The sequence below is a fragment of the Macrobrachium rosenbergii genome, chromosome 25 (genome assembly GCF_040412425.1).
Source record: "Macrobrachium rosenbergii isolate ZJJX-2024 chromosome 25, ASM4041242v1, whole genome shotgun sequence".
NCBI classification, from domain to species: domain Eukaryota; kingdom Metazoa; phylum Arthropoda; class Malacostraca; order Decapoda; family Palaemonidae; genus Macrobrachium; species Macrobrachium rosenbergii.
In genome coordinates, this window is record NC_089765.1 from 41,336,333 (window position 1) to 41,349,001 (window position 12,669).

At 43.6% G+C, this 12,669-nt stretch overlaps 1 protein-coding gene across 4 annotated transcripts in view; it reads right to left on the reverse strand.

Annotated features, from left to right (window-relative positions):
* Positions 1 to 12,041, reverse strand: part of Tango6 (transport and golgi organization 6) — a 137,017-nt gene extending 124,976 nt beyond the window's left edge. For 2 of the 4 annotated variants that reach the window (XM_067127476.1, XM_067127474.1), the window contains exon 1: positions 11,854 to 12,010. In XM_067127476.1, coding sequence (XP_066983577.1) covers positions 11,854 to 11,908 — 55 coding nt within the window. In that variant the 5' untranslated portion in view covers positions 11,909 to 12,010. Of the gene's footprint in view, positions 1 to 11,853 lie in introns of all 4 variants that reach the window. The other 2 variants (XM_067127475.1, XM_067127477.1) reach the window with 2 other exon arrangements.
* Between the last annotated feature and the right edge of the window lie 628 nt (positions 12,042 to 12,669).

The window sequence follows — 12,669 nt, forward strand, 5'->3', positions numbered from 1 at the left end:
GCAGCTGGAATCAGCCATTTAACTTTCCAACAAGGTGGTTAGGTAGTTAACTACTGTCCGACTAGCGGGCGTCTCGCCCACCCGGACGGAAAGCAATCACTTTGCCTTTCGGCCCAGGTATCAGAATGAGGGGTGGTATGAGGTGGGCATTAAAGTGTCAAGACCTCAAGTTTGTATAGTTGGGAAAAATGCATACTACTTTGAAAATCTGTCATTTATTCCTACACAAATAAACAAACCGTCAGTCTTTACATAAGGAAGATTTACTTCCTTGGATGGAGGATTCCGAGTAAATCTCACCACACCTGAGTCCTCTTCCTGACCGAGTAGATCAGGGAAGAGTACTGTGCCTCTGACAAATTGGATGGAGTGTAGAAATCACAATTTTGAAAAGTAAATTATATTTTTCCTAACTATACAAACCTGAGGTCCTTTAAATTAGGAATTACTTATGGCGAAGCTGGAAACGGCAGTTAAATTCTTGAACAAGGTGGTTAGGCAGTAACTACCGTCAGGTAGGCAGGAATACCCACCTGCCCGGATGTAAAGATTCCAGTTTGCCTTTCGGCCCACGTTCAGATCGTGTGCGGACTATTTTTCGAAAAATAATTATTCGAAAAACAATTATTCGAAAGACAATTGTTCGAAATTCAATTATTCGAAAACAATTGTTAGAATGTGTAATTGTTCGAATTCACAACTGATCGAATTACAAGATATTCGAATAAGCAATTCTTCGAAATGAATATTATTCGAATGAGTAGTTTTACGATAAACAACTCAATTGCATTGTTTGTTTTTTAAAAACATTTTTCAAAATACTTAAAAAACTTGCTTTGCTAAATAAACCACCGGCAAAACTTTAGTGTTATTTTTGACGTTTTCCTATCTAGAAGAAATCTCTTAGACCTTATGATGGCTGAATTCGTTAAGAGTGAAAAAGGAAAACCAATGTTATTAGTGGATGGACATTTATTTGTTAAAGACAAGAAAATACAAGATAAAACATATTGGAAGTGGCATAAATTTTCAAGTTACTGTAAATGTCGTGCTATAACAGTAAACGAAGATGTTACTATTTCTAAAGAACATAATCATTCAGCTGATCCAGCTGATATAGAAGTGCTTGAAAATTTATGGAAAAAGTTAAAGACGACGCAGCATACACGTGACTCCCCTCATTATATAATTTCAACCGCAGCTTCAAATCTTAGCGAATATGGAGCTCAAGGATTGCCAACTGTAAACAGTATTAAGCGTTCGATTAGAAAGGTTCGCGCGAAAGAAAATTGTGGACTATCAACACCAAGTGATAGGATGGATATAGTGTTTTCAATCGAATATATGAAGACATTCAAGAATGACGATTTTCTTCTTTTTGACTCGGACATGGAGGAAGAAAGAATATTAATATTTTCCACACACGCAAATCTTGATGTTTTAACTTCGTGTCAACATTTGTTCTGCGATGGTACTTTCAAAACTGTACCGACACTGTTTGAACAACTTTATACTATACATGGCTCAAAGAATGGGTTTTGTATACCTTTGATTTTTGTGTTGCTGCCTAATAAAAAAGAACAAACTTATGATAGATTTTTGCGAAGCGTCAAAGAATTGACACGACTATCAAATATTGATTCAATCACTACTGATTTTGAACAGGCCATGATAAATGCTTCCAACAATGAATTTTCCTCAGTCAAGCTTTATAGTAGTTTTTTCCATCTATGTCAATGTTTATATAGAAAAGTATGCAATGTTGGTTTAAAAATAAAGTATGATACTGACGTCGAGTTTTCAATGAAAATTCGAATGCTATTAGCACTGGCATTTATACCAGAAGAAAGCCTTGTTGAAACTTTTGAACAGTTAGCAGAACAGGAGCTATCTTCACCCGAATTACTTCCGGTACTAGATTATTTTGAAGATACGTGGCTTGGTCGACCAGGTAGACGTAATGCGCGCCGTGCACCTTTGTTTGCTATAAATATTTGGTCTTGCTTTGAAAGAGTTAAGAATGATTTCCCAAAGACCAATAACTTGATTGAGGGTTGGCATTGAGCATTTTCTCAGCAAGTCGGCGCTGCTCACCCATCATTATGGAAATTCATCGACGCCCTGAAAAGAGAACAGTCTCTCACTGAAATTAAAATTGCAAAATTAAATAGAGGTGAAGAATGTGAGAAAGCACCGGAAATATAAAGAAAGCGCAAAACGTCTCAAGAAAATAGCCGATAGCTTTGAAGAATATGAAGACGTGATCAAGTATCTTCGCACAATAGCCCATAATTTAAGGCTGTAATAAAATGTCTGATTTCCTTTTTATATTGGTAGTATTATTTTAAATTGCTTTTAAAATATTTTTGTTTTGTCATTAATGTGCAAAGGCATGTAAATAAAGCTTTAATTATTTTAAAATATTTGTTAAATTGCTTTTAAAATATTTTTGTATTCGCCATTAATGTGCAAAGACATGTAAATAAAACTTTAATTATTTTTAAATATTGTTAATTAACATTAATCCTATTTTCCTTTATGGTTAGGTAAAGTATGTTATGAATTCTTTAGAAATGAACTTTAAAAAAAACAAACAATGCAATTGAGCTTTTTCTCCTATAACTACTCATTCGAACAATATTCATTTCGAAGAACTGCTTATTCGAATATCTTGTAATTCGATCAGTTGTGAATTCGAACAATTACACATTCTAACAATTGCTTTCGAATAATTGTCTTTCGAATAATTGTTTTTCGAATAATTGTTTTTCGAATAATAGTCACCAAATCACGTTCAGATTGAGGGGTGGCATGAGGCAGGCATAAAAATGTAATGTAAAGAACCTAAGGTTTGTATAGTTACGAAAAATATAATTTACTTTTAAAAATTGTGATTTGTTCTGACACGATATACAAACCATCGGTCCTTTACATTAGGAAGACTCACTGGTTGGAGGGAGGAATGTGAGTGAGTCTCTTGAACTGACTGGAGTTCTGCACATCTGGGCTACTCCTCCTGGTCAAAAGAGCAAGGAGGAGTACTGTGCCTCTGACATATTGATCGGAGTGTAAGAACTGCAAGATCAAATGTCAGATAATGGACCTTTTCGCATGAGTAAGGAAAAGTAACTCGTTCAAAACAGGCTGGGAAGAATCTACGAGTTGGAGGCAGTAAGGAAAACCTGAGATAGGGCTTTCCTGGTTGCCAGTCTCCTTCCTTCCCTTGCTACAGGAAGGAGCGGAATTGCTTCTATGATTCTAGAAGAGAAATAGAACGGGTGCTCGATGTGTAGTCTTACCTCATCAGATGCCAGATCTAGCAAGTGTCGGTTCGAGTCCTATTCTCATCCCGAAGGAGGAGAAGCAGGAGGATGAGGAACGAGGAGGAGGAGAGCCCAGTCACTCTCGGGATCCTTCTCACTTCCAGAACCAACACCTTAGGAGCTGGGTAAGAAAACACAACTTGTTGACCAGCCACCACAGGACCAAGGAAAAAAGGTTCCAAGGGCCTGTGGGCAAGACCGATGGTAGAGGACAAGAGTGTGGTGTATGAGACCACATCTTGCTTCTAGACCAACAGAAACTTCCAGAATGCGAGGGATGGACCAAGCCATTGACTTCGTGAGCTCTCGGGTGGAAAGCATCAGTATCGCCGTCGCCAGCTGCCGAGTACCTCTTTCGACTGCTTCACGAAGCCAGGAGAAAGATGTGTCCTTAGACACTTCTTCCTTGGAGAGATAGTACTAGCAAAAATGTCGATGACATCCAAGTTAGGAATATCGAGCCTTTTCGGAAAGTACCGCAGCTCCCTAATAGGACAAAGTAATGGTTGATCTGGATCATCGATACAAAGTCCAAGGAGGAGGGGAACAAGAAGGACTCGAACCTGATAATGGAGAAGATGGATTCGGAGTCCACTATGACATCTGAGAAGGAGTCTAGGTATTGATCCCCTTCACCTGTTCTTCCATCTTCTATGCCAAGGCCAGAGCAAAGTGAGAGATGGTCCTAAGAGGGCACATCTCTGTCTGATGACTCTCATAAGGGCGCCTGCAGAGCACAGGACAGGAACCCTAAACAAGAGTCATATGCCACCCAGGGATCAGTTCCCTGGGACAGCAAGACCAAAGAAGCTTCTCATCAGTGGCTAAATCTCAACTGAGGAGAAAAAGGCTACTTCAGATAGAAAACTAGGTTGCAAGGGCCTACAATCTTCACAACTGAAATGGAGAGAGGCAACTCTCGGCGGAGAAGACGAGGAAGTCCAGACTTGAAGAGCGACTCTGACCCGAGAAGACGTTCCGTCAAGGACACAAACCAGCGAAGACGGATCCAGTGTTGCAGACGACTTCAAGAGATATCCAGCTATGTCTGTTGCCGCTGGACGAGAAAACCTATGCTTGCAAGGGAAGTTGGAAAGTCTCCTAGTCTTGAACACACAGGGATGTATTACCTGAAGAACCGCTTCTTTTGTAGCTGCTACAGGAGGTTGGGTCAAGGAGAACACTTCTTGATGCCTGGGAAGCAGAGCTATCAGGTTAGGCGAAAGGCGAAGTCTTCCAGCATTTGTCTGTAACTCGGGTGAGCAATGTTTGTTGAAACCCATGTGAAAGACATATACAGCGGGAAAAATGTAGATATCAATGTTTCCTATAAAGACGGTATGCCTCACCGTAGTGGCCCATGGGTCTGGTACGAAGGAGTGAGAAAACTACCGACTTTGTTGTGCCGGGAGGCAAACAGAAAGACGGCAGGGATCTCTCAGTCGAGCAGTCTCTTCGTGAAGAAAAGAGAGCACGCTCTGTCCCGATCACTCAAACCCGAGGCCGAGCTCACCTACCAATACATCCCTACCGGGAATGTATCTGGCTAATTGAGCTATCGAGTTTGCTATAGAACACTCGAGTACATGCAAATGTCAACAGATGAAACGAGGAAAAAACGATTCCCTCTTGTTTGTTGACGTATGCTACTACTATGGTGTTGTTCAGCGAAACCACCGAGTGTCGCAAAACTCATCCTGAAATTCTCAGAAGGCCAAAAGGCTGCCATGAGTTCAGGATTTGATGAGAAGGTATTAATCGTCTCGGTCACACACCTTCAAGACAAAGTCTTACAGGTCTGCGCCTATTCCTGGATTGATGAATCCGAGAGTAGACACACGACGTGAAGAGAATATGCAAGCATATTCGAAGGTTCCTTCAATCAAGCATTAGCCTAACTCTTTCCTTATACTTTGAAGAGGAAAGAAGAATGGAGGACTGGAAACTGACCTCCTTCATTCTTCACCATAGGGAAGGTTCGTTCCTAAGGGTCAAGCCAACTCGGGACTTACGAAACTGGAGATCCGAATTAGGACAAAGTCCTTAGCACCAGAGTTGCCCACAGATTGACGCATGGTGTAGGAAGACCCACCCCCGGACAAGACCAGTCTCCAGAAGGCAGGGTTCTCTCCAGGAATGGTTGTATCTGAGGAGAGTAAGCCTAAAAGTGAAGGATCATGGATCCATCAGGAGACTGCCTGGAGGAAACCAAGAGGTGTCATACAAGATAGCTGCCTCTCGTTGCAGAAGAGAATACCTTTCATGGCAAGGAGAAGCAGAGAGAGAACCCAGTCCGGATGAAGACTAGTCAGAACAACCTACAGTCAGCAAGACCCCTCCGAGGCAAGAAGAATTCGTACTCTGTCGAGGCAGGGGAGGAGCTTGGTGTCTTGATCTGAATGAACTCCTTGTCCAAAGAAAAGTATTCATCTGGTCAAGATTGCTCTTGCAAGCAAAGACCGCAGCAGCCCCAGAAACTCTCGGCCCCTTCAGGAACTGCAAGGGTTGCGTGTGATGAAGATTATTCATTGGGGGACCCGCGGTCCTGTTCCAGAGATCCCTGCGCTGACGAATTGGTGCGAAGTTCTCCGAGAAATGAGGGTGATCGCAACTTGAAGAGGAAAACCCTCCCTGCTTCCGAAGCGTGAAACTCCTGTACCTCTTTCCCTGGAGGGAAACCTTGACAGACCCCAAGAAACCATCCTTGGCTACCTGGTTGTACTACAAGACAATCGGGGGACCAACACCAAAAACATGCCAGGCAGCCAAACTCTGAAGAAAGACAAATTCATTGGAGTTCTCTTTGTCCGTCTTGCGCCTCTCGGAATAACCGAGAGGAAAAAGAGAACAGATGAGGAGAAAGAGCACCCCTACCTGTCCTGCCAGAAAGACCATCAGGAGAGCTGTGAGCGATAATCAACTGAAGGAGATGACTGCCACATGGGGGAAGAAGGGTGCTTGTGCCATGGCAAAGCACTTTCCTGGTAAGAGCAGAAAGTTTGCTCAAACAGTGCCGAGAACCTGATTCGGAAAAACTGAGCAGGGCCAAGGTGAGCTGCACCAAACCGAGTCGATCATGCGAATGCGATCCAAACGGGTGGTAAGCAGTGGACTGGGAGGCCAGCGGGGTGAGCCGAGCCGGGCAAGACAAACGAGCCGAGCCGAGCTGAGCCAATTACGCAAACGCAACCAGAAACTGGACAGGGCGGAAGTTGTCTGCCGTGAACTACCACTAACTTCCCAAACTCTAAACTCCTTCGATGCCGAGGCCCCTCAAGAAGAAGGTTTAAAGGGGAATTCTGCGTCTGCTATCCTGCATGCTCGAACCCTAAGGTTCAAGACATGAGGATGAAACCCAGCCAAGCAATCAAAGCAGCTGGCAGGCAGTATCAAGACACCAGGGCGTCTTGGCACCGAGACACCTGGGTCATGGCTCTTTCTCTTGTCCTGTGCCTATCACTAGGAGAGCGCTCGTGATTCATAGAATTCAAGCAACCTATGAGACTCCCAAAAATCGGATGTGGCTGCTTCCAGTTTCCTAAAAAATCGAAAAGAGACAGGCACAGAACCAGTCTTAGACGCAGACTTCTAAAACTGGCAACAAGGGCGTGGCCTCTCAAGGCCAGCCCAAGGGCAGGAAGAGTTAACAAGAGAAAATTGCCTCCCAAAAGAGAGGTAGTCCCTTAGAAGTCCCGCAGGACTCCCAAAGGTAACCTCTTCCCTGCTTCTTCTGGTGTTCGAACTGATAGGATCGAGACACCAGGTTGGGAACCCTACTGAGCACTGGTAAGCACTCGGGGAGCGCTTGTAGTGCTGGCAGGAAGGGCTGAGATGCCTGGGTGCCTCGGCCCTTTCTCTCGCACTGCTCCTGAACAGGGCCAGGGAGAGTACTCTCCAGAACCAGAGCGGGATACTCGATATTCCACAGAATCTCGAGCACTCGGAGCGGCTCGCGAACGAGTGCCCAAAGCAGCACCTGTCTTAGTGGTGGAACCTCTTGGACTGGTAACAGGAGCGCAAACCGTGGTCTGTGTGCCTGCGGCTCCCGAAACACAAAATGCAGGGGTATGTGATTCGGTTCCCAAACTTGAAGGTTGGGAAGAGCCGATGAGAGACCCACTGCCTCTTCAGAAGGAGGCACTCCCTAGACGTCCAAAGGACTTCAAGGGGGAAGAAGCAGCCTTCATCTCCTTTGGCTGACGGAAGTCTATCCGGTTTCCTGGGACCCCCTCGAGCCTCGGGAGAGGATGGGAAGAGGCAGCAGAAGACGAAATCATAGATAAGCTGAAGAAGACGGCTGCTACCTCCACAGGGTGACTTCCTTCACCTTCACTCTGACATCTACAGGATGGTGGACACGAAACATCGTAACCTCCAGGGCAGCTAGGCAGGATCACAACAGAAGCTGCTCAGGACACGACCACCAAGAGAAGTAGCAGGCACAATCAGGACAACTGATGCAGGAGCTACTGAAGCAGTTCGGAAGGCAGGAGCCACAGCAACAGCCAGGAATGTCACATGAACATCACCAGCAGCGACAGGAGCGATCGGGGGGGTGGGGGGGGGGCTGTAGCAGGAGACCAAGAGGAGCCACCCAGAGACTTGTCACCGAGTCAACAAGAGCAATAACACAGGAAGCACAACAGGAGCAGATGGAACCACAGATATGCCAGAGGCAGTGCCACAGCAAACATGAAGCCCAGCAATGACAGTGATCGATCCACATCAGCAGGACACAGTCGGAACGACTCCGACGTGGATCTATGTCATTCCAACCAGGTACTGTGGTCGATCCCAAAGCAAACACTGTACAAACATCGGGACTCATTCAGGCAAAGATATCCCAACTGAGATATCCAGCCAACTACTGCTGTGCCTACAATGCTCACTGTCAATCTGAAAGAAAAAGCAAAGATGATTAGCAGAGGGAGACTCCTCTCGCTCCAAGGGGAACTGCCTTATAAAGTGACAGGAGGCCCCTGAGAAGAGGTTGCCTGACTGCCTGCCGCCCCTCCCACGGTCTTCATCTGACGAGCAGGCGAAAAGGGTGAAGGAGAGAGATCTCTCCTGAAGGAGAGATAGAAGAAGAACCTACAGGGAGAGAGAAGGAAGGAGGGAAGGCTACCAAGGGCACCGTGGAAGTGAAACTTACCAATGACGCCCGCCACCTGCCCCCGAAACTCCCCAAAGCTCTTCCACAGCACAGGCGGCGAAGAACAACACTCAGCACAAGCAGAAAGGGAGCAGTCATGCCATTGTACACAGAGGGTGTGAGCCCAAGAAAGGGAGCGAACTTGCTACATCCCAATCAGTGAGGGGGAGCGAAGTTATTACGTCACAATCTAATATATCTGAACGTACAAGGGAACGCCTTCAGTATCTAATTAATGGGCTACTGGAAGAGAAGCATATCCACTCGGTTACACCCCTCTAAAATATGCCCTTGGGCAGGGGAACAACGGCCTACGCAAGGCTATCACAAATCGTGGGTTTGTTTATTAATACATAACAAACATGTAATATATATACAAAAATACACTAACATCCCACCGGGATAAACAAAGAGCCAACAAATAACTAATCAAAAAAAGGCCACATAAAATTCAAATACTTCACCAATACTGGAATAAAAAAGCCAAAAAATGATGAAAGGGTTTGCCCAAAAATCACTGATGTTGATCGGGAGCTAGCACAAAACGAATTGAAGTTTCCTGTTGAGTTGTACCTGTCAGTCCCGATAGTGGGAAGGACCCTGCCACCTACACTAGCGATGGTGGCGCCACCGCGAAATTTGAATTTTTGGACTGCCTTGGTAGGAAGCTAGTAGCTATGCAATTGCTTGGTAAGTCACTTATATAAAATTCTATATTTCATTTTCGTAATTTATGACACTCTAGGTCAGGTCTGGACACTGGAGCTCAGGTGGAAAAAAACACCCCTCTCCCCAAGATAAAACCAGACATCAAAGGCTTTGTTAAGATGAGGAAGGTAAGGGTAGGATGCATCTCTGTAATCTACTCTTTAACTTACCACACTTGGGTTAGGTTAAGTTGCAGAAGGTATAGATAAGAAGCATCCCTGTAATTTGCCTTGTAACATCTTTGAATTTCAGACCATTCTTGTTGGCACAATTAATTTGTTTTTAGTTTTCCCACTCTATCAACCCCAGTTTTCCACTGCAGTTCCCCATAACTGTATATAAAAGGAGCTGAAAAAACAAAGACCAGATGTCTGCACCAACAATGACTGTCAGAAGAATTTCTGGTCCATAAATTCTAAGAGAAATTAAAGTACAGTATCAATTTTGATGACATTGCTTAATGTACACTAATGTGGATCATAACAACACTGCCAATAACCATGAGCTAAGCTACCAGATGTTTTAAGGCCTAGCCCAGTCTATGCTTTCACTTTTAGTAATACTAAGATACTTTTACTCCTAGCCAACACTAAATTAAAAATCAGAAATAGTCGAATCAGTCAACTTTCAAGAAAGTATACTGTATGGGGTAAATGATTAACAGGGTAGGTATCTACCAATAAAAATATGAAATGATTAACAGGGTAGGTATCTACCAATAAAAATATGAAATGATTAACAGGGTAGGTATCTACCAATAAAAATATGAAATGATTAACAGGGTAGGTATCTACCAATAAAAATATGAAAGACTGCATCAATTTCTAGGTCCAATGTTACTGTTTTGAGGATGTTCCTTTCTGAGTTACTGGCTGCTGGAAGGTGATAGCTGCTTCTGCAGCATGTGCTATTCATGGGCAATTACAGGAACTTTCAAGTGCTGTTTTATGTAATAATTATCTGGCTTTTCAACAAATTATCACTTCATGAACATTTATGATACAGTACTCACGTGTTGTCTTACACCTACCAGTTTTTACACCATTTTCCTATGTATAACATTGACAGCCTTCATGTCAAAAGTGTTAACGGAGATCTTAAGTAATATATCTTACACACACAATGTAAAATGACATTTTATCCAGCTGGAAGTAAGGTAATCCCTTTCACTGATAACTGAAAACTAACTGTTTGGCTAATTAAGAAGTCAATTACCGGGACTGTCAATAGCCTAGGACCTAGTGTGCAAGGTTAAGTTGAAATGAATTTCTGTATTTCATTTTACTGATTTATGGTATTCTATATTAAGTTTAAGTGAAGGGGTTCACGAAGGAAGAAGTCCAACCGGTATTTCTCAGCAAGAGCTCCGCACGGACTATTACCTTGGAAACTGATTTTTCCTGTACTTTCAGTGTTGCTGATGAAGGAGGTCATGGGGTTTATTGTTGGTCAATTATTATTAACCTCAAGTCTACCCAACATGGTTGGGGACCCTTTGGGAATGATGGGGGGGGGGGTTTGGCAACGTTAAGAGAAAGACCGGATTGCCATGTTGTTGTTATGGAAAGGTTCCACGCACGTGCAAGTCATCAGGGAGCCATATGATTAAGGGACTAGCTAAGGAAACCTATTATAAAACGAACTATAATAACCAAGCATACTCTAACCTAACCTAACCTAGCACGCCGTGTTACTTTGTCGGGGCTCCACCCCCGGACCCTGCAGGTTAATTAGCCGGTAAGTCTAAGTATTAGCTCCGCGCCTGTTTTAACCTTGAAAACTGGTTTTTTCTACACTTTTAGGGCTTCTGTTACTGGCGGTGCATTTGTTTGTTGTCGGCCAAATGGAATGTCCCTTCGCTATGTTTAGTACTGGCCTGGGGGGGAGGTACCCATACGTTGACAAGTTATTGCACTTGCTGGACGGGATATGAACCATTCCACAAAGACGTACCTGTGCTCTGTCTTGTGAAGACAGCGTATGGAAACCCCTTGTCGGATGGACTTCAGGGGTTAATTACATGTTAATCACATTCGTGTGACAAAAACTGAAGGTAAATCCATAATTAGCAACCAAAAAACTGTAGGAAAAGTAAAGTTAGAAGGAAATCGCCGCTGCAGAGCTACTACTTACACCTACCAATTAGCCTACGGGTTAATTATCGTCGACCAACAAAAAATAACTAAATTCTTAACAGGCCCTAAACAACCAAAACACTAGGAAAATCCAATTTCCAAAGTAATACCCGATGCAGAGCTCGTGGTTAGTTTAACCCCCCCCCAACCCTTGGCTAGGTAAGGATCAGGCACTCTTGGTTAGGTCAGGATGCTTAACTGGATTGCACTCTATGACTTATAGGTCTGGGCTAGCCAATGGTGCCTTTGGTTAGGTTAGTGAGGGGTCCTCTTATGTTAGCTACATCCTGGGATGGAAAGACTTAAGAGCATGTGCTTAGTAACAGTAATTGAGGTTAGAAATGCATATAACCAAAAAAAAAGAAAAACTGGAACAAAATATGGTCCATGAATTTAGCTAAGATTGAAGTACCACAATAACCTACTAGCCTACCACCCTATCAGCGCTCGAACACGGGCCTAGCCTTTAATGACAGGCTAGCCGAATATAACTGTAGTTTTCGTATTATCAGCCAATAACACTCAGACATCTTACCCAATTTGCTAAGAGATTCAAGCCAGCTGAACAACTTTTTTTGGGACATTGTCATAATCTTTGCGTATTTGGAGAGCGTTGCGGGTTGCGACAGGTAGCAGTAGTAGTAGTATTCTTATTCACGTCAGTTAATTGTCTCTGTTCCGGCTCATCCTAAATCGCAGTCTGGGAGGACTCTCAGAGAGACTGACTCTCAAATCATTCACTTTATTTCGCTTCTTTACTTCCAGAATCGCTCCCACTGCCATTGTTTAGTTCTTTATACGTGATGGTAGAACTAAGCATTAGCTCCGCGTCGGGTATTGCCTTTAAAATTGATTTTTCCTACAGTATTTTGTTGCTTATCAAGAATTTAAAGTTATTTTTTGTTGGTCGACTGTAATTAGCTTCAGAACTCATTATGTTTTTGTATGCGGGCCATCCTGGAATGCTATCGCGCATACGCAGTGTTGCAGGGGAAATTTTGGTAAAAAATGGCTTTCTTTACCGGGTGTCCGGGGGCCGAGCCCCCCGGCTAAGTAGCACAGCCTACTAGGTTAGGTTAGGGTACGTTAAGTTAGTTTGGTTCCTTTTACAACAGATTTCCTTAGCCAATCCCTTCTTGAACATGACTCCCTAATGACTCGTATTTGCGGAACCATTCCATGCAGTCCATGCGGAGCTATTACTTAGAAATACGTAGGTTATGTCCCAATTCACATACTGGCTACTTTTTTTTTTAGTTTTCTGTTCAAGAAAACCATCGTGCGGCTTTGCTTGTCCGTCCGCCCTCAGATCTTAAAAACTAACGAGGCTAGAGGGCTGCAAACTGGTGTG